The sequence below is a fragment of the Sylvia atricapilla genome, chromosome 3 (assembly GCF_009819655.1).
Source record: "Sylvia atricapilla isolate bSylAtr1 chromosome 3, bSylAtr1.pri, whole genome shotgun sequence".
Lineage (NCBI taxonomy): Eukaryota > Metazoa > Chordata > Aves > Passeriformes > Sylviidae > Sylvia > Sylvia atricapilla.
In genome coordinates, this window is record NC_089142.1 from 110,934,309 (window position 1) to 110,959,128 (window position 24,820).

At 43.8% G+C, this 24,820-nt stretch overlaps 1 protein-coding gene across 2 annotated transcripts; it reads left to right on the forward strand.

Annotated features, from left to right (window-relative positions):
* Nucleotides 1-224: 224 nt before the first annotated feature.
* PPP4R3B (protein phosphatase 4 regulatory subunit 3B) lies at nt 225-20,958 on the forward strand. 2 transcript variants are annotated; one of them, XM_066316593.1, is made up of 16 exons: nt 225-693; nt 1,928-1,983; nt 7,721-7,819; nt 8,324-8,944; nt 11,913-11,990; nt 12,199-12,315; nt 12,941-13,057; nt 13,401-13,532; nt 13,951-14,053; nt 14,738-14,779; nt 15,032-15,190; nt 15,414-15,583; nt 16,191-16,330; nt 16,752-16,936; nt 17,401-17,603; nt 18,326-20,958. In XM_066316593.1, the coding sequence occupies exons 1-16, from the start codon at nt 552-554 to the stop codon at nt 18,419-18,421; spliced, it is 2,460 nt and encodes an 819-aa protein (XP_066172690.1). In that variant the 5' UTR covers nt 225-551; the 3' UTR covers nt 18,422-20,958. The 2 variants fall into 2 exon arrangements, with proteins under 2 accessions (XP_066172690.1, XP_066172689.1); XM_066316592.1 differs by having other exon boundaries at nt 412-693; nt 17,479-17,603.
* Nucleotides 20,959-24,820: the final 3,862 nt, after the last annotated feature.

A 24,820-nucleotide genomic window follows, 5' to 3' on the forward strand; every position in this document is an offset into this window, starting at 1 on the left:
TCAGCGGTGGCACCAGCTTTTAGACAGACTTTAAAAACAAAAAGAAAACAGTGGGAAAAAAAAAAAAAAAAAAAAAGGCAGCTCTTTTTCGGGGGAACACGTGAGCCATCGGGCGTTAGAAGGCAGCGATGTCCTCACCCCGCCTGTGGGTGAGGGCAGCCGCCATTTTGTTCCCGCCTCGGCGCCGTGAGGGAGCCCGCGCGGCCCCGCCCCCGGCCCCGCCCCCGGCCCCGCCCTCGGCCGCCGTCCCGTCGGCGGCGCGGCGGCAGCGGGCGGCCGCCGTAGCCCCTGCGAGGGGAGCCCGTGGCCCGGCGGGGAGGAAGAGAAAGGCGGCCCGAGCCGGGTTACAAGATGGCGGCGGCGCTGTGCTAGCTGCTGAGGCGGAACGGCGCCAGCGAGGCCCGGGCCGGGGCGCGGCGGCGCTGACTCGCCATGGGAAGCGGCGCGCTGAAGGCCCCGCGGTGCCCCTGAGCGGCCCGGCGGCCGTGCTTGCTCCCCGCCGCCCTCGCTCCATCGCCCCCGCGGAGGCGGAGCGGGCCCGGGGCTGCACCATGTCGGACACCCGCCGGCGGGTGAAGGTCTACACGCTCAACGAGGATCGGCAATGGGACGACAGGGGCACCGGGCACGTCTCCTCCAGCTACGTGGAGCGGCTGAAGGGGATGTCGCTGCTGGTGCGCGCCGAGTCGGACGGTGAGAGCGTGGCCGGGGCTGCCCGGGCCGCTTCCCCTCGCCCCTCGCCCAGCTCCGGGCCCCGCCGGCCGGGCCCGCCGCCGCCGCTCTCGGCTGATGGTGCTTTCCCTTCAGAGACTCCAGGGGATTATTGTTTTTAGTATTTCCAAACCTCCGTGCCTTCCCTTCTCTCGCGGCTTTCCTTACCTCACAAGCCACAGCGGCGTTCCTAGACTTTCCCCCCCTCAGTTCATAGAATTATGGAATATGTTGAGGTGGAAGGGACTCATCAGGATCATCCAGTCCAGCGTCTGGCCCTGCAGAGACCTCCCACCCTGTGCTGGAGAGCTCTTGGAGCTGTGGCAGCCCCGGACCATTCCCTGGGGAGCGTGTTCAGTGCCCGACCACCCTCTGGGGGAAGAACCTTTCCGTAATATCCATCCTAAACCTCCCCTGACTCAGGTCTATGCGGTTACCCCAGCCAGCTGCAGCTCCCCGGCCTGAACAGAGCTGAAGCTGTGACATACGAGGACATTTTGTTCTCTTTCAGAGCAGTACCCTTTGCTTTTGAGGTGGTTTTTTCCTCCCTTTCTTACTGCCGTAAAAAAGTTGTTTGTTCCAGTCGGGTGGCATCCCTTGTGTTTTATAGCGCTTTAAAGTCACCTTAAAGGGTCTTTTTTAGAGGGGGGAGGTACGTGCTCCCCACTTGGTCAGCCGACAGGTGCTAATGTGCTAAATAAACCACCTAAGACTGGTATAAATTGCTCCGGAGCTGTTGCCAGGAGACATACACTACTTGCATACAGAAGATAAAGTCCCTGCGTTTGTAGTAGCTGGATGATTCACTTCTGAAGGGCAGCTGAAGTGAATAAAAACAAGTGGCCCACGTGGCTTTTCTGGGCAAAAACGGTTTTATGCTGGGCAGCACGTTACCTGCTAGAATTTCTATAGTTGGCCTAAAAGACCACTAAACAAGCTGGTTCTTGCACCAGATTTCAGGAGAAAAGAGTGCTACAGCGTATTTTGGACTACATTAGAAGAGAAAAATTTATTTTAATAGGGGATATTCCTGTTGAATTTTGTCTTACCTGGCTTATTTTAGGAAATTATATTTAAAGGAGGTGGTTCTTGTGGATTTTCTGTGAGATTTGGATTAAGCTGAGAGTCTGTCGGCTGGCACGTGGGCAGTGGTGTGAGATGTGTGGAGATGTTTGTTTTGTTGGATTCAGTAAATCTCTCTTCATACCTTTTTCAGGTTCACTACTGTTAGAATCGAAGATAAATCCAAATACTGCATATCAAAAACAGCAGGCAAGTATTATTGCTAGGCTTTTCTTTCTCTGGTTGCTGATATTGAGAAATTGTTTTCTGCTCAGAGTAATTGCATTTTTCAGGGAAAAAAGGAAAGCAGGATGACTTGGAATTGTTGATGGTGTTTTTTATAGAGGTGAAAAACTTGCTTAGAAGCCTGTGGGTGCTCAACACTTCACATTGCAGAAATTAATGCGTGGGTCTTCTAGAAAAATACATTTTGCACTTCAGGCTTTGAAGATAATATACGCAATTTGGATAAATATTGAAATCATTACAGGAAAGATAGTTAGAAACATGTATGTGTAACTTTTGTCTCCCGTGCCAGGCCGTCTGAAATAACTGCAAAATTAGGGAGGCGAAACTTTGGCCAGCTCTGCTGAAGTGTGTTTATTAATTTATTGAATTCCTTTTCTGGAGATAACGTGAAGGAATTTGTGTTTGTGGGACTTCTATCTTTGTTGTTGCTGTTTTAGTTTTATTTCAAGCCCTGAAAGCTCCTGTTGTCCCAGGTAAGGCCACAAGCTGTGGTGAGAGTTACCTTTCCTAGGGGTAAACCTCCTGCAAGACAAAGAAGTAAAACAGTTGAGAGCTGTGTTAATAGGTTATTTTTGGTTCATCCACTGAAAAAATGAGCTTACTGAATCTCTTCTGCTTTTATTGGTTTCCTTTTTCAGCATGACTTGTTGATGTCTCTGCATGCATTGTTCTCATGGGTTTTCTGGAGCTTTTTCTGTCTGTCCCTTTGTCGTACAGTAGAGTCTCTGTTCCTTTCCCTTCAGTGTTTGATGCTGTTCTTTATCATTATGGTATCCAGAAGTGTTTCAGCGCTAGAAAACAGTAATTTTGTTCTTCCTAAGTCCCAGAAGGACACATCTTTGAGGATTTTGTTATAGTGACAAGTTAGAGCGTGAGAGTTTGAGAAAGAGACTGAGGTTTTGGGCCAGCCTTTCCAGGAGGCTGTTTGCTGTGGTTTCTGCTTTTCAGTTGTGAGGGATTGGTGTCTGTAGGCTTTCCTTGGGGAGGCCGTGCTGAGGAAGGAGCTCTGCAGAGCTCCAGAAGCCAAGAGTCTTGAACTGCTTCCTGTTTACTAGAGGAAACCTATACATAGTGAAATATAAATGCAGATTTTGTTGCTGTAAAGTTTTAAAATGCTTCCTTTCACACCCTGTTTCCTGAAACTACAACTGATTCATTGGATTTAATTTTTACTTAATTCTTAGCAAAGTTTCAAGTGACTTAAGTAGCTTTTGTTACTGTTTTTCTTGTGGAAAAGGTAGATTATAGTTTAGGAATACTCAAGCTGAGGTTTATTTTGGCTGGCTTTTATTTCTGATACTAATACTTTTGTGTCCGTGTGGCAGTAAGCATTTGCTTCACTGTTCTTTCTTTAAGGTTTGTATAACCTCGTGCAGCTTTTAGTTGACACAGAGCATTGTCCTCAAGTTGATCATCTTGGATTTGGGGAAAGCTTCAGGGTGGTGCAGCTTGATGGGAAATAACATGCCCTGCCCACACATCTGTCTGACTTGAGTGGACTCAGAGGGTACTTAACGCTAAATTGTGGTTTGTATAACAGCGTCCTGTGAAAAAAGGCAACCAGCCACTGATTTTTCAGTGTTTTATATCAGTCTGTGACTTCCAGTATGACACTGTTAGTGCCAAGTTGTGCTGTAGCTATTTACTAACACCAAACAGGACAGGCCTGTTAGCTCCCTGCTCCAGTCGTGTTTGTGGTTCCTGGGGAATTCACTCTGTCCAGGTGTTGGGCACACTATCAACATGACTGCTTTCTCAAGGGAAATTGGGCTTGGATGGGTGGGACAGAGGTGCCAAGCTGCTCAGCAGACGATGTAGAATTATCTCTAGTTAGATGAACACAAAGAGCATGAGAGCCTGAAGAGCTTTAGCTCCCTCTGGATTTTGAGGCATAGGCGTTGAGTTACACACCTCTGCTGGACACCCGACATTAGCTAGAGGGTCAGATGTGTTGTGGAGGCTCTGGCACGAGTAGTTTTAAATGTTGGCACCACACCCATTTGTTGTTTCCGCCTCTGCTTGAGGTTCCCTGGCAGAAGAGCGAGTGCATGGCTGAAAGATGCAGAGCTGCTGCAGAAATCCTTACTGGGAGTGCTGCCTTTTGGTGTTACCTTTCCTTTGGGTGTGCTCTGTTTGCAGCTCTGAGATAAGGATGGTGTGCAAATCCTGTGTTTTGCCCAGAACTGCCATCACTCGTGTGACAACAGAGCGCTTTGCTCGAGGCAAAGGATGAGTTCCTGGTAGCTGGGATTTAACACATTTGCAGGGATGCTGTTAAAGCCAGCCGGAGCAGCTGCCACAGGGCTTCTCTTCTCTTTGATGCCAGCAGGAGCGTTCACGTTACCATGTGGCAGGTCAGATGTAGGACTGAGTCCGTTGAAACATGTCTTCCTGCTACATTCTTTTTTACTGTTCCCCATCTGCTTCCCTGTGCAGCACCTTGGTGCTGCCTGGGGACGTGGGGCAGTGCAGGAACGTGGAGAGTTGGAGTAGCAGATGCTGTGCAAACCAGTACCAGCACTGGAGGAGGGTTTGAACTGCTCTGAGTTTCGGGTTTTGTTCCAAATTAATCTTTTTTGTCTTTGTGGTACTCGAGTGAATTAAGAAACATTGCTGTTTCTCATGGATGGAGCAGCATCACCTCTAAGCAGGTGGGAGTGGTAGAGCCAGGCCTGGAAGGTGTCTGTCTGTCTGTGCTCTTCGTGGGTTGTCTGAGGTCATGCAGGAAGTGTGTGCCACATGAGTACATCTTACATTGGTATTGGACAATTATTTTCTGTTGAAACCATCTTTCAGTCTTTCTGAAATATTTTTGGAAAAGCTTATATAACTTCAGCTTTGTGTGGGCAGTACAGATTGTAAGGAGTACCATTCAGTAACTCAAGAATTTTCACAAATTTTTGACTGCAGTCCCTGGATGCCTGGAGTAATTTTAACTTACTGCATTAATTCTCTTCTTTGAATCATCCTGGGCTATGAATAGGGTTGCTGAATGTGTGTGTCCTTCTTTGTTCAGTGAAGCACCTCTGAGGCTCAGCTTACCTGGGAGTGCATTGATTTTGAGTGTCAGGACATCAGTACTTGCACAGAATGTTTCAAGATCAGCATTTCAGGTTTGGAATTCTGTAGCAGCCATAAAATTGTACTTAAGAATTGTTTTTTTGGTTAATCACTGAAAGAGAACCACATCAGGGAGTGATGAGGATTTTCAGTGCATGCAGTTCACAATTACTGTTTTCCCCTTGAAGCCCAGTTGAGTTGTTGACTCTGAAATGGCACGTGGTAAATACAGAGATCCAGATGTCATGAGCTGGAGATGAGGAGGGACAGCTGTGAGTGAAAACCATGTCAGCTCTAAGAACTTGGACTAGTTGTGAGTAGGAGCTTGGCAGCAGAGAGGCTCCCTTTTAATATTTGTCTCGTTAGGAGAAAAGTGCAGGTGTAATACAGGACATTGTAATATAAATAAACAACTCACAACAGTGCTGAAACCACAGTGCATTGAATTCCATTCTTTCCACAACGAGGAAACTTCATTACTCTAAAGAAATGTGTAAAAATCAGTAAGAAAGGAAAAAAATTGTGTCTGTGCAAATTCCATTTTTTTAGTGTGGCCTGTGATTATTCTGGGAGAAGGAAGTGGATCTATTAGTAGGCATTTGTCAACAGTGATGTTATTCTAAACTTTATTTTCAAAGGAAAAAAAAGGACAAGGACAAAACCCCCAAGATACACAACTCCCCATGGATATTGAGGGATTAGGATTACGGTAGAAACGAACTGAAGAATTAGTGCTATATCAGTGCTGCTGATGCTCATTTATGTTCAGGGATAGTTGCAGCAGCTGGGAAGTTGTATTTGTTGAGCCAGAGGTGTTTTCCAAATAACTACTGATGGAACAGGGAACTTACTGTTCCATGCCAGCAGTCCTTTGCAGATGTCAATCCCCTCACCCCTGGAAGTAGAGGAGGGCTCCCTGACCTGTGTAAGTCCAGATGACTGCATTTACAAAGGTCTGTTTAAACCTTACTGCCCCTGGAGCTTCCCAAGGGATATCATCAGGTGTTTCTTTGGGTTTTCTTGCTGAGCTTAAAGATACCACTCTTAATATTTTGTGTTCACTAAAAGTGATGCATAAGCTAAAGACCTAACCAGCCTTCATGAGTTGTGTGGTGAATATTGAATATCGTAAATGTGGAAATTAAATTAACTTACCATTAAGCAAGGCCTTTCTAGCATTTAAAAAACACTTCAGTATTTAAAAAACTGTGGTAACAGTTCAGGAAATCAGTAAACTTGGAACGTTGAACAGTTTTGCTGGAGCTCATCAAATATGCTGGAGACTTAGAGAGCTGCTCAGTTTGGATATTTTTATGTGGAGGTGAGTTTGCTGTAGGATGGTGAACTACTCTCCTGGTGTTGTCCGGGACAGAGTTAATTTTCATCCCGGTAGCTGGTGCAGTGCTGTGGTTTGGATTTAGGGTGGGAATGACATTGATAACACAGGGATGTTTTAGTTACTGCTGAGCAGTGCTTACCTTCAGTCAAGGAGTGACGAGTTCCCCGGGCTCTGGCAGTGAGGAGCTGCACGAGGAGCCGTGAGGGAGCGTGGCCAGGAGAGCTGACCTGACCAGAGGGATATTCCATACCCCTGTGGTTAAACTGAGGGGCTTGGCCAGGAGGGGCTGATTGCTGCTCAGGTGGTGCTGAACAGCTCTGTTGTGCATCACTTACCTGTCAGGGTTTCTTCCTGTCTTTACCTTCCTGTTTTTGCTGGAACTGTTATAATTACTCATTGTATTTTGCTTTATTTCATTTTTGAAACACCTCTTACCTCAAGAACAGAACTTTTATCTTGTCCCAATTCTCCTTCCCATCCCAGTGGTGGGAGGAAGGGAATGAGCAGCTGTGTGGTACTTCCTTGGCAGCTGGGTTAAACCACAACCACTCTGTATTTGAGTGTTGAAGTGCAGGCTTGCATTCCTTACAGGACAGCAGCAAGTGTCCCAGTAAAACCTCTTCAAAAACCATTTTAGCCTATTGAGAAATTCCATCAAAACTTCCAGATCTGCTGTGCAAGTGCACAAACTGAATTGGTGGAGACAATAGTAACAGAGATGAAAAACCTGGCTCAAATGGATCTGCCAAGGTGGTTGTAACTTCAGTAAGAACTTAGGAGTTTTGTATTTTTCAGGCTGTATGGCTTTGAATTCAGAAAGGAATATTTGAACATTAGCTGGGCATTATATCTCACTAAGCTAGGGTTGTCTTAAACACTTTCTGAGGGGTAAAATGAAATCTTAGGGGATTTGTTTCTACCTTACTATATGAAAATAATTTATCTGTTAAATTGTACATTTTCTTAATCTAGTATGTGCATTCCCATTTCAAGACTGTTGGCTCGAGAAATGTATCTTGCCAAAAAATGCCATCATAAGTGGCTTGGATATGAAAAACAGTATCTTCAGATATGTTTTGTGTAAGGTAGTAGTCATAAAATAACAAGAAAGAAAGTTGATGTTCCTTACGGCAGAACAGGTGATTTAATATTTTTGTGTTTTATGTTCTTTTTTTTGGACAAGTGTGGCTTTAATTAAAATTATTTATTCTGTAGACATTGACTGTAAAGGAATAGAGATTAATATGGAGTGCAGACCTGTTTCAGAAACAATTACTTTCTTGGTTTTATCTCAAACAGGACACCCTGATTGTTTGGTCAGAAGCAGAGAACTATGATTTAGCACTGAGTTTTCAAGAAAAAGCTGGTTGTGATGAAATTTGGGAAAAAATCTGCCAGGTACAGTAAATTGAAACATGCTGGTTTTATTCCAGGTATTTTAGTCTTGTGTGACTTGATGTATTTATGAATCCTTTTTAAACCTGCTTGTAAATAAGCAAATATTTGTTCTTTTCTGTGCAAGGGTTAAATTGCCCCTGCTTAGAGCACCAGTTGCTGTTCTCATCATGAATGTCAGGCTTTTCAGAAATCCGTGTGATGGTGGGACTCAGGCGGTCGGTGTTTTCTGGGAGGGGAGTGGTGTTTGTGTGATTGTGTTTATCAGAAAGGGGCTGCCAAAGTTCCGTGGGTTAATTGTCCCTCTCCCAGATGGCCTCAGGAAGCAGCTTGTTGGAGTGCAGTGGAACTGCAAATGTGCTGAAGGCAAAAGGAACCAGAGAGTTCAGATCCCATTGCAGCTGCCTTGAGACCCGCGGGGCAGTTGAGCTGTGTGGTTGTTTTGGTTACTGACATTTTTGGGTACGTTTTGGGATCAGACAGTAACTCTGTGCACTCCTTTCTTAGGTTCAGGGTAAGGATCCTTCGGTGGAAGTCACGCAGGACCTTATTGAGTCAGAAGAGGAACACATAGAGGAAATGCCTGAAACCAGTCCTCTGATTGACCTTCCTACTTGTGAACTCAACAAACTTGAAGAGATTGCTGACCTAGTTACCTCTGTTCTTTCCTCACCCATCCGTAGGGAAAAGCTGGCGCTGGCCTTGGAGAATGAAGGCTACATTAAAAAACTTCTACAGCTTTTCCAAGTCTGTGAGAATTTAGAGAACACTGAAGGCTTGCATCATTTGTATGAAATTATTAGAGGGATTTTGTTCCTCAACAAAGCAACTCTGTTTGAGGTGATGTTCTCTGATGAGTGTATAATGGATGTGGTTGGATGCCTCGAGTATGATCCTTCTTTGGCTCAGCCAAAACGGCACAGGGAGTTCTTGACCAAAACAGCAAAATTCAAGGAGGTTATTCCTATTACAGACTCTGAACTCAGGCAAAAAATCCACCAGACTTACAGGGTACAGTATATTCAGGACATCATCTTGCCGACACCATCTGTTTTTGAAGAGAATTTTCTTTCTACCCTCACTTCCTTTATTTTCTTCAACAAAGTTGAGATTGTCAGTATGTTGCAGGTAAGTGGTTTTTCATATGGTCTAGAAGGATTGTGTGTAGATACCTGTAGCTATAGTTTCAAAATGGATTACAGTTAATCACACACACACCATTTGCACAATGGTTTGAATGGTTGCCCTGCTCTCTGATACCTTTGATTTTTGTATTTTGGAAAGGAACACTTCAGGTGAGTATGCTAATATTTTCTAATGGGTTGTAAAGCTGAAGATTTTTGTCCTTGATTCCCAAGCAACATACAGGTTTTGGTGATGTTTGTGTAGATATTTAGGGAACATGCAACTTGTATTCTGTACTAGGGACATTGTGCTGTTTCTGTAACAAATTCTGGGTCTGTGATTCAAAAGAGCATGTTCAGAACCATTCCTGTTACACTACTGTTACATCATGGTGATAATTTCAAATGTTCGTGTTGTCTCAAACATTAAGTAATAAGCTACTGGGTTTTTTTTCATATGGATATCCAGAAGTAATAATGAATAAATAACCAAGCTGTTACTTTAGGAAGAGCTGTCCTGCACAATTGGTAGTCAGAAGAGGCTCCAAGGTGGTTGGGAACCTGGAAGGAGCCTTGGTGAAGAGCTGTGTGAATTCATGGCATTTTGGGGTTTTCAGCTGGTGCTGTGTTGTGCAAACTCATGGGTGCCCACATGGCTTTATTCTGTTTATCTGTGTCCAAAAATGGTACATTTGTGTAGGATACCTCACAGACCTCTTGGGGTGAGTGTGGAGAGCCTCTGTGAAACACCAGGAGTTGGGGAGAAGAGGAAGGGAGTAAAAATGGTGGAAAGAAGGGGGCACTGGAGACATAACATACCCATATGGAATATGCTAATGAGTTCAGATATGGATGAAATATGGTAAAGAGTTCAATAGAGAACCGGAAAATAAAACTGAGTAATTGCAGAGAATTGCATGAGTATGCTATTTGGCTTCTGTCTACTATCTTTGTGGCTCAATAGCAGAAAAAAAACCCCTAAAAATTAAATCCCTCTTGCAAACTCAATGGCTTTGTATTAAAGATTTCCTTTAAATTCTTTTGCATATATTTTCAAAAATTAAAAATAATTTCAGTATTATGCTCCTGAGGCCACAGTTCCCGTTTGCATTTAGAGATTTTAACTCTGTAGAGTTAAACTGTAGAGTTTAAACTGTAAAACTTTGAACTGTAGAGTTCTTAATTTTTCACTGAGACTGTACAGTACTGAATATTTAATTGTGTAGTAACAGAGAACTCTGCTTTGCTGTTACCTCGAGTACTCCTTGCAGAAGGTTCTGAAATCCTCTGAAAGTTCTTTGCTGGTTCTGCCATGGCTGTCTTTGCCATCATAGGTGGAGTATGTGGCACACAGGTTTGCCTGCTTGTTCTAAAGTCTGTAATTGAGATGTCTGGTGATTTAGAAATAGTGTTGATCCTTGAAAATTACAGGTTGAGAATAAAGCACACATGGAAAAGATGTTATAGCACACTTGAGGGAAATTCCCAGGTAGTGGGGACCTCAGGTCCAGGACTACTTTTGGAGGCCTGTGGTTTAAATCAGCTTGTCGGACACAAGAACTCTAAAGCTCCTTTGGGTTTGGGGAACACATGGGACATGCTGTTACCCTAAATACACTGGCAAAGCTCCCTGGGAAAAGGCAGTTTAGAGGAGCAGCAGATTGTGTTTGCCACGGCAGCAAAGCTCCTTTCTACGTGCAACAGAGCACTAGATCCCAGTGCTGCTGCTGGAAGGGCAGCCACGTGGGAAAGAAAGCTCCATCCATCCCATGCTTCAGGACACAGGACTTGGCTGAGTAACAGCCTTAGACAAGCAGGAGATGTTTCTGTGCTCAGGTGTACTGCAGTAGGGGATTTTCTGCTCTATCTGCTATTGATAGTAGTATGGTTTGGGTTTGGTGATTGTGGGTTTTTTTGTTGTGGTTTTTTATTATTTTTTTTTTGTAACAGGCTTTATTAAGCTGTTTAAGCCAGCAAAGCTTAAAATAAACTACTAAATCTGTGTATGTTGCACCCCCTATGATGTTGATTCCAGGTATCATTTGTTTGTAAAGCACTATCCCCACATCTTTAAATTGTCAGGAAAACATTTGCCAGTCTTTGGTTGGCATTGCTGTAACTGTAAAACTTCTGCATTAAGTTACTCTAATAAAGCAGAGAGATTTTATTGACAGCACATGGCAAAACAGAGAGGTAAGCACACTCTGTGTTATGCAGTGTAAAGGCAATGTATATTTATTGAAATGCTGCTGTTCTGCTCATTTTTGTTCAATGCGCAGGTTTATTGAGTTGAATTGGTAGAGTGATGCAAAATTTTGTAAAGCGTGTTACTGTTTGCTGTCAGATTTATATTGTTTTTAAAAAGTGACAGAAACATTTGAATGTGAGAGACTGTCAATGCTATTTTCAATGTGAAAGAGTGCAGAATAATTAAACAGCAGAAAGTGCCCAAACCCTTGAGAGGTGCTGATGTTCACCATGGTTTTGAGTACCTCTTGATCTTACAGGGTAACTGAAATGTTTGGCAAGAAGTGAGGTATTGTCCAGTACGTATTTAAAACATCTCTTGATAACAGAGAATGTGAATATGAAAAGCCAGTAAGAGTCCAAAGTTTCCCAGCTTGGCAAAGCAGAGCACGTGCAAGTGGGAGAGGTTGTTTTATTGTGAGTAAGGTAATGGGGACATGGCTGCAAAGGTGTCCCTTGGCTGACTCTTTGTAGTTGCAGTTTTAGGGACCATCACTGAGCTCAGCTTCACCTGGCTCTGGTCTCCTGGAGCTGCTCCTGCTGCTCAGAGAAAGTGCTGAAACAGTGCCCTGGGAAAGATCCTGCTGGATGTGTGCTCTGGCATTTGTCTTCTTGGGGATAAATTGGATAGAGAGCTGGACTTTCTGCAGGGCTGGATCCTGTAAGGATGGAAGTTGTTTTCCAGAGGCGCTGTGTAAGGTGTGTTCCTTTTGTGTGTTGCACAGGAAGATGAGAAGTTTTTATCAGAAGTTTTTGCACAGTTGACAGATGAAGCTACAGATGACGACAAACGGTGTGAACTGGTAAGTCCCAGCTCCCCGTGGTGCCTCCACAGCTCACATCCCAGTGAGAGGGATGAAGGAGAAACAGTGAAACTCTTCTGCAGTCACTGAGGGATTTCTGTAGAATCAACTAGCACACAAACTCTGCGACAAAATGCAGCTGTTTTACTCCTTTCAGAGAGTTCTCTGACCCAAATATACCTGTAATTTACTTTTCCCTGTCTGACAGGTGAACTTTTTCAAGGAATTCTGCGCCTTTTCTCAGACGTTACAACCTCAGAACAGAGATGCATTTTTCAAAACTTTGGCAAAGTTGGGAATTCTTCCAGCTCTTGAAATTGTAATGGTGAGTGAAGCTTCGAGCTGGTTTTAACCCCAGTAGAAGAAGCCCCTCCAGTGAAGCAGTTTGGGCTCTGCTGGGCCCCTCTGTGCCAGTTTTGCTGTGCTGGGAGCGTTCCCAGTGCCAAGGCTGCCCCCAGCTCTGCAGTGCCTGACCTGGCTGCTCTGGGCGTTGTGACTCTGTGTGAGCCTGTGCTCAGCACAGTCCTTGGGACGAGGATGTGAAAACTGGCACAGGCTCTTTGTGCAGTGCCAGCTGGATTGGTGGTGTGCTTGTTGCTGGCCCAGGGCCAGAGAAGTATTTTTAGATAATCTTGAACTGTTGGCTGGTTCCTCCCAAAAGATCCTGTAATCCTCTCGTTATTAGATTAATCTGTCCTAATCAGCAGTGGGAAAACAGAATTTCTTTCACTCCTGTGGCTGAAGCAGCTGTTATGCCTGAGCTGTTATGCTGCAATGCCTGAGCATTGCAATTAATTTTGCTGGTTTATTGTTTTTCTGTAACTCTGTTACTGTGTTTCTCATAGAAACTCTTGTATTGAGATGTTCTTAAAACTACTTATTTTTTGTACCTTTACTTGATGATAAATACTGCCTCAATTTGTTCTTGCTAATCAATTTCTCTTTATTAGGGAATGGATGATCTGCAAGTTAGATCTGCTGCTACAGATATATTTTCTTATCTAGTAGAATTTAGCCCATCCATGGTCCGAGAATTTGTGATGCAAGAGGCCCAGCAGAGTGACGATGTAAGTCACAGTGGTTTGCAATTTGTTGAGTATACCAATCTTTGGGCAAGCAGGAAACAAACAAAACAGCAAAACAAACCTCTAGAAATACAGGAAAAAATACATTTAATATACAAACATTTCTGAGCATGTTGGTGATGTATGACTTCACAGTTTTGGCAATCTGGCTAACAAAGATTGTAGGTGTGGAGGATTGTGCTTGACAGAATTTCAGTATCTGAATTCAACTCTCAATTCTTCAGTTTAATTGAAAATTATCTTCAAAAAATTACAGAGACTATGGAAATTGCTTTCCACTGTGTCTAATTGTTTGGTGGTGTGTTTGTTTGGGATTTTTCTGCAGGACATCCTTCTCATCAATGTGGTCATTGAGCAGATGATCTGTGATACAGATCCGGAGCTCGGGGGAGCTGTTCAGTTAATGGGACTGCTGAGAACTCTGATTGACCCAGAGAATATGCTGGCCACAGCCAATGTAAGGAGATGTGGAGGGTACAGATACTGCTCTGGCTCAGCAGAGCTGAAAACCTGATATTCTCTGTGTTTGCTTTGATACTGAACTTAAACAAGCCAAAAATAAACATAATGTTTCCATTTTGGGGCACTGTGCAGGTGTTTATTAAAAAAGATTGGCCATTTTTGAGTTGTTGATGTTTTCTCAGTAAATGTTTGCATGGTGGGGTTTTTTTGGTGATGGTGAGCTTGGTTAGTTTTCCCAAAATGCAAAAACTGATCTTCTTGAGCAAAGACAGTACTGCAGGCCCAACAAATACAGAGGCAGACCTGAAGGAGCCAGTAGAATTCTGTATGAGCTGTTTCCTGTGTTACTGTTCTCTTATTTAAAAGCCTCTGTACAAATCTCAGTGTTTATAATAAAGTTATTTTTGTTTTAGAAAACAGAAAAGAGTGAATTTCTCAATTTCTTCTACAACCATTGTATGCACGTTCTCACTGCGCCGCTTCTGGCCAATACAGCGGAGGATAAATGTGAAAAAGGTACTGAATATTTCCATTTTCTTTCTCCTCCTTTCAGGCCAGCAGTGTTTGGCGTTGACTGACAGTGCTGGTCCCAGGGATCAGCCTGTGATGCCAGCTGGGAATGTGCTTGTGGAAAAGTGCTGCTCCCCCAGGGAGAGGGTTTCTGTGGGCAGCAGTTCTCAGCTCTTCCCTGCAGCTCTGGAGGCTGCTGTAGCCTTGTGCCTTGCTTGGTGGAAGATTCACTTCCTTGATGTTAATCATGCTAATATACAATTGTTAATTCCATTTTAAAAATACTTCCTGTAAAGCAGAAAGTGTCTGTAGGTTTCATACTAAATGTAACAAAAAAAAATGTTTTGCACATTTTACACAAAAAAAATAAAATTTGTAAAATATCTGTAGTACTCATTTTAATGCATTATTTGAAAAAATTAAGATTGGTGCCTTTATTATTCTATATCGTATTCCTAAGTTTTAGGTTATACATTTTTACCTAGATGGATTTAAAACTTAGTAAGGTAATTAAAATACAGAAATCTCACCTGGCTGCAGTCTTGCTGTGTGTTTATGTCGTTGTAGCTCACAAACTTTTGATCTGATGGAAAATCTGACCACTTGGTAGAATTGATTGTTTATCTCCAACTTTTAAATCTTGACAGTGCTTTGAAAACCTTTTTCTGATTTTTATTTTCTCTTTGTCAGATGCAGTAGTTGGATCCACTAAGAGTAATACAATTTGTCCTGGTAAGTCTGAATTGACTTTGAGTTTTGAAACTTGTCTTGTCTGCTGTATACGGTATTCTATTGAAAAAGAAAAAAACCCAGAGTTAGGTATAACCATACTTCATTTTTAAGAAATACTTCTTACTGAAAGAGATGCAGGGGTTTTGCTCCACTTGAGATGACTGGAAGCTGAAGGAACATTTTCATCTGTTTTTAAATTTTTTCCTAGTCAACTTTGCTACCAAAAGTTTAAATTGTTCATTTTTCTTGCAGATAATTACCAAACAGCACAACTACTTGCCTTAATTTTGGAGCTGCTTACTTTTTGTGTGGAACACCACACATATCACATCAAGAATTACATTATGAACAAAGATTTGCTAAGAAGAGTACTGGTATTGATGAATTCAAAACACACATTTCTGGCCTTGTGTGAGTATGGAGCTGTTGTGATTTCCTTCTTCCAGGCATGGTGGGCACTGTGTGGAGGGTGTTCCAGTGTACACTTCAACTTGGAATTCATGTTAGTGAGTGTGGATGAGATTGTAATGCTCATGGTTTGGGGGTGCATCTTCTCTGGGTGACATGAGGGGTTTCAGTTCTTTCCATGAGCCCTGGCATGTGGTTATTGACTCCTTGAATTTTTCTCCTGCAGGTGCTCTTCGCTTTATGAGGAGGATAATCGGCCTGAAAGACGAATTTTATAACCGTTACATCACCAAGGGAAACCTCTTTGAGCCAGTTATCAACGCCCTGCTGGATAATGGCACTCGGTACAACCTGCTCAACTCTGCTGTGATTGAGCTGTTCGAGTTCATCAGAGTGGTGAGTGCAGCTGCAGCTCGTAGAGGAGCACCCAGCTCCTTGGAAAACAAAGACTTGCAGCAGCTCCTGAGGCGCTTGCTGCCAGTGCCTTCATGTGTGGGAGGCTTTACTGGGAACCTTTGTGGTCTGTGAAAGTGAAGGGCTGTTTTTAGTTACAGCATATGGTAGCTGCTGTCTTTTCCAGCAAGAACAACATCAGGAATTGTAGGATTTGCCTGATGTGGTGAGAGACTTGATAGAGGGGGACTGACCAAAAGGTTTCTGGTCCCACATGAGCTGCTGTAGCTGCTGAGGGCTGGGGAGAGCTGGAGCCTGTGAGGAGGACAGGACACAGCTCTCCTACATATAAGATCTTTGTTTAACAGAAGTATCACAAATACAACTGGGACACTGCTGGGTCCACTCTCTGTTTCTATGGAAAGCCTAATAATTATTGATCTCTTTTATTAAAGATAAATCTGATTTCATGCTTCACATTTGTATAATTCTGTACAATAATGCTTTGGGTCTGGCCGAGGAATCAGTAGCTTTCCAAACTAAACTCAGAAGCTTCCTGAATTTCTGCTGTGCCCATTTGAGGCTGAAACCCTGTTTTGTTCTTCTACAGGAAGATATTAAGTCCCTTATTGCACATATAGTAGAAAACTTCTATAATGCACTTGAATCTATTGAGTATGTTCAGACGTTCAAGGGACTGAAGACAAAATATGAGCAGGAAAAGGATCGACAAAGCCAGAAGCTGAACAGGTAGGCCCCAGTTCTGTGCTGTGAACCTGGCAGGGGCTGTTTTCTCAGAGGGCAGCAGGAGGCTGGGACTGGCGTTGTGTTTCATTCATGGTGAAAACTTTGCAGATTAGAGGAAAGCCTCATCTGCCTTCCCCTGTGGCCTAGTGTAGTAGAACTGATGTTGGCCAGTGGACTAAATGTTATGTTCAGAAAACTCTCAGCTTTAGGAGAGCAGAGTGTTGCTCTGTCACTCTGATTTGGGATTCAGTCTGGCTTATCATCAGCTGGGGAGTTGGTGAGTCTTGGGGTGAGGGCAGAACCTGAGATGGAGCTGCACTGCCTTCTCAAATGCACTGAATTCCCTGTAGAGCTCTGGAAAGCATTTCTGATCCCGAGCCTGAAACAGCAGCCAAGCTGGAATTCCTGTGTGTGTCTCTTACAGTGTCCCATCAATATTGCGTAGCAATAGATTCCGCAGGGATGCCAGAGCCTTGGAGGAGGATGAAGAAATGTGGTTCAATGAAGATGAAGAGGAAGAAGGCGAAGCTGTTGTACCTCCAGTTGAGAAGTCAAAACAGGAGGATGATTTTCCAGATAGCTATGAAAAATTTATGGAAACTAAAAAAGGTATTTACTCCATTTGAGCTTGTTGGCACTGGAAGTGCTCCATGGCAGATACGTGGAGTATCACCTAAACTAACCTGTGGTTTGTGCTCTGTACCTCAAGCAACAGTACAGGGTATTCCATGTGTTTGAGTCATGAGATCCCAATGTGTCTTTGCAAACCAGTTTAGGATTAAAATAACGAGTTAAACTGCTTGGAGCACACATCTGGTTTAAATGGTATTCAAAAGTAGGACTTTGAATGTGCCTGTGGGCTCCAGGTGGGCCATGTCCCCGTGTCCTCAGCATCCAGGCCCTGCTCAGTTTGCTGCTGGTGGGCTCAGGATGGGCTTGATTGGGAAACTGAAAATTGCAGCAGAATTGGAACCAAAATACCTGCTGGCTCTCACCCTGCGATTGCACTGTGATGTGGATTGTACTCCTTGGTGTGCAGCTGATGCCTAAGTGTGACAATGTTTGTCCCTCAGCTAAGGAGAGTGAAGACAAAGAGAATCTTCCAAAAAGGACTTCAGCTGGGGGATTCAAATTCACTTTTTCCCACTCAGCCAGCCCAGCCAACGGTGCGAATGGTGCAAACAGCAAATCTGTGGCAGCTCAGACGTCACCAGCGAGCTCCAATGGCTCCTCTTCCAAGAACACGGCCCTGAGCCCAGCGGTGCCAGCCCCCAAGGTGGGAGAACTCGTGTGGGGCTGTCCCAGGGTGACAGCAGCCACAGCCTGTGGGCAGCAGGGCTGAGCTGGGGATAAATTTACCCTGAGCCGTGCAATGAATCCCTCACTGCTCTGGGGGGGTCTGCGTGGGGCTGGACTCTGTTGGAATCTGATGGGCACAGTCTCATCCCACATCCTCTGCATCATTTTGCTGTTGCTGCTTTTTGTTCCTGCTTAGTTGCTGCTCTGTGTATCTGATGTACAAAGGAAACTGGGGTTTTTGGGAACTATGTTAGTGTCCCCCTGGCTGGGGAGTTACTAAGTGTTTTGTAGGAGACAAATGCAGTGAGTGGCCCTGCTGTGGTCCTGATTCAGCCGTGCATTATTGGAATGCTGAGCCACGGAGCTCCTGAGCAGCTACAAAAAAGTGTGGCAGGGATTGATTGCCCACCCTAAGGCTGAGCAGCCAAAGGGATGTCAGCCTGCACGTTGGAGTTTGTGTCTGTCCTGCTGGGCTGGATGTGATTTTTACACAATTCTCAGTCCAGACCCAGAGGAGTGAGGAAGCTCCAGTACATTTTGCAGCTTGAGGTTCAAACCCATTTTCCAGACAAATGAGACTTGGAATGCCAAACGTTGCTGTGCACTGGACAGGTTGGCTGGAGGTTTTGTTCAAAATTTGCACCTTTCTAGGTATTTCTTCACCATAAAAATTTCCTTTTTTCTTTTTCTAATTGCCAGGGAAGTCTAGTTGGGCTAGTGGATTATCCTGATGATGAAGATGATGATGAAGAGGAGGAGACATCTCCAAGGAAAAGACCTCGTCTGGGTTCATAAAAGAAACCAAAACTTTGGAATAAGAACTTTTTATGATGGGGTTTCAAATGCTGCAACTGTTTTAAGAGCTAAAAAGGATTCAGAAAGCTTTCTCCCATGAGTATATAAGATAATACAAGGAGTAGCAAAAGAAACTCGGTGTATCAGCTAGAAAGGGTTAGTTCTGTAAACACAAAGCTTCCAAGGAACTTAATGTCTTTCTAGAAAGTAAGGAGTCTGCCATTCAGGCTGTCAAAAAAATGAAAAATTAAAAAAAAAAAAGGTGGGTTAGTATTCTCAGAACCTGGATGATGGCTTCTCAGCAAGGAAAGTCTCAGGTGTTGGGAGGGAAAGGGGGAGGGAAAGGTATGGTAACACTTTTTTTAAAATATTGCAGGGTTTCCCCAGTGTTTAACAGAACTAGGAGAAAAAAAAATTCAAGCTTAAATTTTGAACCCAGTAATCTTAATTTTGTAATGGTGCTGTCAGTTGTGTTTTTAGCAATGCCTCTTTTAAAAAAATTTTAAGGGAAAACTAACTCTGTTTGCATAAGAACAGTCCATATTTTGGGACCATTTATTACCAACTAAACTGCATTTCTGATGGTTGGAGGGAGGAACACTGCAGTTATAGTGCATGTTGAGTTGTTTAAAACAGTTAAAATTTTGTGTTTTCCAAGAGGAGAGAACGGAAGCTGTATTTAAAATGGAAAGTTTTGCTTGTTTTGTCAGTGAGAAGTCCAGAAATACCTATTCCAAGGAGCAGAAATACCTTCCCAAAGGTCTGCAGGAGCTGCTTGTGTCACGGTGGGGCTGCACCCAGCACATCCCTCAGCTGTTGGCTTCAGGTTGGGAACAGCCTGAATTCCAACCATACTTGGTGGTGTTCTAAGGGCTGCCTCCTCTCGGAGCAGCCGTTTCCCTGTTGGGGAGCTGAAATTGCATGGTTGAGGTGCAAATAAGAAACACTCACAGGTTTTTCATAGTGGTGGACTGAGCAGCATTTTAGCACCAAAGTCAGTTTGGATCAAGACGGGATTATTGCCAAGAGAACATCTTGAGGGCTTGGAGGCGGAATCCACAAGCAGCACCTGAACCTGGGGGTGGTACAAAAGCTGTTTTTAAAACACAAAAGCACATTCCACATAGTGAGTGAACTGTGACAGGATTAGAGGAGTTCATTGCAGGGTGACAGAGGCAAATAGTCCAGGTTTTGTTTTCAAGAGCAGCACATGAACTGTAAATATTTTAATGTTAGTTTGCCCATATGTGATCTGAGATCATGACTAAGTGAGAGGAGATTTCCCAGCAACTGTGTCAGAGATATTAAAGATGGAACCAGCTGCAATCCACCACATAGATCACTCTTGTAATATGTGTTATGGGTCCATTTCTCCTGGAATAGTTTAAACTGAAGCAGTTTCTCTGTTTTGGAGATTTTTGTAGTTAGTTTTAATTTTAGCTCTTGTTTGGAAAAAGATGGGCTGTCTGTGTAGATATGAAGTATAGTTTTTTTCCATAAAACAGAAGTTTATTTTGTATTAAAGATACCACTGTACTTGTTTTACACCATTTGTATACATGTGGTGATATTAATGCTTGAACTGTAAAATTCAGGAATTAAAATGTGACCCTGTAATTCCATAGTTATTGCTTTTGTTTTGTTTGTTACACATGGTGAGTGAACTCAGATTTTTCAGTGTGGCTGTTGTAGGATATTGTTTAAGGTTAGTTATCCATGCAGGTTTTAAAGTAACTCCATACCACTAGATGGGATCCCAGAGGGAATGGCTGAGCTCTTCCCAATGTGTAAGCAAGACACAGGTGTTCTGATGGACCTGGGCACAGTGGTGGTGTCCCTGGAGAGCTCCAGGCCACCTCGAACAGGACTCTGAGGGATACCCATCAGCTCCAGAGCCAAGGAAGTGTTTGCCAGTAAAAAGAAGCTGCAGCACCATCCTCGAGTGCTCATCTTGAGCTGCTTTGCTTCCCGGTGGGTCTTTTGTCTCCATCAGTAAAGAAGATTCACGGGCCGTGAGAGCAGCGGGTACCTGAGATGTGCCTTCACTCACCTGAGAAGAAGTGGCATCACCTGGAGCACGGATCCACATTCCCGATTCTCTTCCAACAGCTTCCCAAGCTGAGTTCTCCACAGGACTCCTGAGGAGTGTCAGTCCTTGTTCTGCTCCTCAGCACACCAACACCTGCTGTAGTACAGCAGGAGCTTTAAAAACACACTCAGACAAACAGGAGATTGTTTTACAGGAAAACCAGGAATGCCATGAATTTTTATAGTTCCTAGGAAAGGACTGGGTGAAGTGGCAGTGGACAGCCTGTTAAACACCAGCCTGCAAGCCCAGGAGAAGGTGACACACAGCACTCTGCCTTTTCCCTGGGGCTGTCACCCCTTGGTGCTGGCTCCCAGTCTGCCCTCAGGGGCAGCTGCCTTTGTTCTCCTGCCTGGGCACTTCCACTGCCACTTTTGGGGAAAGAATGGAACATCTGCCAACATCTACCAGTTATAAATGCTATTTTAATAAAAATTCTGTGAAACTCGAATGAGTGGGTTTGGCTTTTTTCCTGGGAGTTGCTGTGGCAGTTGGTGAGGTGATGCTATAGGCAAAGGGCAACCTGTTTCCTCTCTTTCAATTTGTCACAGCCAAACCAGAAAAGGACTTTAAAAGATTTGTGCTACTCTGGAAATGAATTGCTGGGAAGAGCCTCAGCTCTGCACTAAAGCAGCTCCTTTTAGTTAAAGTTGCATTTATTGCAAACAGGGACCTGGGGACTGGGAAACTGCCCCAAAAGCCTCTAAACCACTGTAACCTGGAGTTGATTTGTCAGTGTCTTGACTCCCAGGGTCCACTGGCTTTCTCACAAATGAGGCGGTCGAGGGGGCACTTCCTTGTGAAACCAGACTTTTATTACACTGCGCAGCTGAAAAAGAGCCGTTTGTTTAGAATGGGCTAATGAAAGCAACCAAGTTCTGCACTGTTGAAATGAAAAAGTTAAAAGGTTGAGCTTGGAGCTGTTGCCACAGGAATTCCTTTCCCAGCTCTCCATTGCTGCCTCTGTTCTCCAGGCTCAGGGCTCTGGGCTGGAGCAGGGCTGTGCCCTGCAGGGATGGCACAGCCTCGCTGGGGACAGAGTCAGGGAATTTCCAGCACTCTGGAAAGCCGAGTGTTCACGGTGTGTTTCAGTGGCATTTGCAGTAGGGAGGCAGCAGGTACTGAGCTGCTTGTCTGAAAGTTCTATAAATCCCAGTGCGAGACTGGAAATCCCTTCACTTACTGGTAATTTATTCTAAAAACATCCTTCTGTTCTTGCCAGTATAAGTGGTTTGGGTATGGGGAAAAACAAGCATGTTCAAATATGTTCTGTGTAAGGTAGTGCTCATAAAATTGGTCCAAATAAAGGTGATGTCCTTTATGACAGAACAGGTGATTTAATACACTTGTTTTGTAGGCACATATTGTAAGGGAATAGAGATTAATATGGAGTGCAGACCTGTTTCAGAAACAATTATTCTTGGTTTTACCTCAAACAGGTACTTCTGATTGGTCAGAAGCAGAGAACTATGATTTAGCACTGAGTTTTCAAGAAAAAGCTGGTTGTGATGAAATTTGGGAAAAAATCTGCCAGGTACAGTAAATTGAAACATGCTGGTTTTATTTCAGGTATTTTAGTCTTGTGTGACTTGATGTATTTGTGAATCCTTTTTAAACCTGCTTGTAAATAAGCAAATATTTGTTCTTTTCTGTGCAAGGGTTAAATTGCCCCTGCTTAGAGCACCAGTTGTTGTTCTCATCATGAATGTCAGGCTTTTCAGAAATCCGTGTGATGGTGGGACTCAGGCGGTCGGTGTTTTCTGGGAGGGGAGTGGTGTTTGTGTGATTGTGTTTATCAGAAAGGGGCTGCCAAAGTTCCGTGGGTTAATTGTCCCTCTCCCAGATGGCCTCAGGAAGCAGCTTGTTGGAGTGCAGTGGAACTGCAAATGTGCTGAAGGCAAAAGGAGCTGGAGGTGTTAGGAAGAGAAAAAGAGGTGTCAGTGCTGTGTGAGCCCCTAACCACCAGAGCAAACCTCAGTGGCTCTCGCTTCTTAGGGCTATTTTCACCTTTGTTGTTTTATTATGAAGCAGTTGAGATTGTACACTTGCACCTCTGGGAGCAGCAAGGCAATGAGCTGTACCTGTATGTCCTTAAAGGAAGAAACTTTCCCATGGGAATCATCACAGCCCTCCCAGACTTTGACGCAGCCCAGTGTAAAGCTGTGAACTAAACAACTAGAGAGCTCTGATTTCCAGCAGCTCCCTTGGCACAAACTGGGCAATTGAGATTTGCTGGTAATCTTTGCAGGCACTGAGGTTTAATGTCTGCTCAGGCAGTTCTGAAGTCCTGTTGCTGGAAAGAGCCAATCCTAATAACCAGTCAGAAAGAAATAATGCCATTTTCTAGGAAGGTCCATAGTAGCCAGCAGAAAATCTGCTACAAAATATTTTGCTCTTTCAGAGAGTTTTCTAACCCAAATATACCTATAATTACTTTCTTCCTATGCAAAAGATTTTCAAGGAATTCTGAACCTTTTCCCTCCTATTACCTCAGAACAGAGATGCATTTTTCAAAACTTTGGCAAAGTTGAGAATTCTTCCAGCTCTTGAAATTGTAATGGTGAGTGAAGCTTCAGGCTGGCTTTAACCCAAGTAGAAGAAGCCCCTCCAGTGAAGCAGTTTGGGCTCTGCTGGGCCCCTCTGTGCCAGTTTTGCTGTGCTGGGAGCGTTCCCAGTGCCAAGGCTGCCCCCAGCTCTGCAGTGCCTGACCTGGCTGCTCTGGGCGTTGTGACTCTGTGTGAGCCTGTGCTCAGCACAGTCCTTGGGACGAGGATGTGAAAACTGGCACCGGCTCTTTGTGCAGTGCCAGCTGGATTGGTGGTGTGCTTGTTGCTGGCCCAGGGCCAGAGAAGTATTTTTAGATAATCTTGAACTGTTGGCTGGTTCCTCCCAAAAGATCCTGTAATCCTCTCGTTATTAGATTAATCTGTCCTAATCAGCAGTGGGAAAACAGAATTTCTTTCACTCCTGTGGCTGAAGCAGCTGTTATGCCTGAGCATTGCACTCCTGGTTTCAGTGCTGCTGTTCCTCAGGAACATGAAATTCCAGGGAGTTTCTGTGCTGGAGTAAAAACCCGTGAACTGTCCAATGGACATGGACTGCAAGGAAAACATTACAAAGTCCTGTAGATGTTCAGTGATTAGATCAGCCCTAATCCTATTATTCTGTTCCAGGACTAGCCCAGTCCTAAGGCATCCTGTTGTGTCACAATGTTAGGCTGAGAAGTTATTTTCTCACAGAAAACCACATCCATAAGGAACTTATTCATTCATGTTGCATGTAAATGAGACAGAAAATTTTGTACAAAGTCATGTGTCCAGTTGGTCCTTCGGTGCCAAATGAGTAAATCGTGGGTAACAGGCACAGATCAGTGCCTCAGATATTCTGGCAAGTAGCAGGAGGTGAATGTTTCCTGCCTAAATCAGGGCTGTTCAATCCCCAGGAAGTCTTGTGTCCTTTCCAATGGAGGGAAAGAGTGGGAAAAGATGTTGCTGTTTTTCCGCTGTCTTTCTGTAACCTTATTACTGTGTTTCTTATAGAAACTTTGTCATTAAACATTCCCAAAACTTTTAACTCTATTTCTTGCCAGCTTTACTTTACTTGATAATAAATACTAAACTTTACTTCAAAACCCAAATCTCTTATTTATTGGGGAATGGATCATCTGCAGGTTATATCTGTCACAGTTATGCTGTCAAATCTAGAAGACTTCAGTCTGTTCATGGTCCAAGAACTTGTAATGCAAGAGGCCCAGCAGAGTGACCATTTGAGTGAAAGTGGTTTGGAGTTTGTTGAATGTAACTGTCTTAGGGCAGCTAGGAAACAAACCAGCCAAATAAAATCTCCATTTTCTATTTCATTTTCATTTTAAAAAAAGTTGTAGAAACTTTAGGAATTAGTACCCTTGTAATTAACTATTTTGTGTTTTCCTTGGGGTTGTTTTGTTTTGGTTTTTTGGGTTTTTTTCCGTTGTGGTTTTTTTGGGGTGTTTGGTTTTTTTTGTTTGTTTGTTTTTTGTTTGTTTTTTTGTTTGTTGGTTTGGTTTGGTTTGGTTTTTTGGGGGTTTTTTTTTTTGGTTTTGGTTTTTTTTTGTTTTGTTTTGTTTTGCAGGATGCCTCTCTCACCACTGGAGCTGATGCTGCCATCCCGATCCCAAATTTGGAGGCGCTGATCAGTTAATGGATGTACTCTGTTCAATCCAGGGAATGTGCTGGCCACAGCTGAAGTAAGAAAACACAAAAGCCTACATTCTTTGTAGGCTGTTCCTTCTGTTACTCCTCCTGTTATGTAAAAGGTGGATGTGAATGCCAGTG

What these genes read in the sequence shown, in the direction of transcription:
- PPP4R3B (XM_066316593.1), top strand. Translation starts at nt 552, where the DNA reads ATGTCGGACACCCGCCGGCGGGTGAAGGTCTACACGCTCAACGAGGAT. An exon ending in AGATTGTCAGTATGTTGCAG is followed by an intron (nt 8,945 to 11,912) that starts GTAAGTGGTTTT and finishes TGTGTTGCACAG; the next exon opens with GAAGATGAGAAGTTTTTATC. An exon ending in ACGACAAACGGTGTGAACTG is followed by an intron (nt 11,991 to 12,198) that starts GTAAGTCCCAGC and finishes CCTGTCTGACAG; the next exon opens with GTGAACTTTTTCAAGGAATT.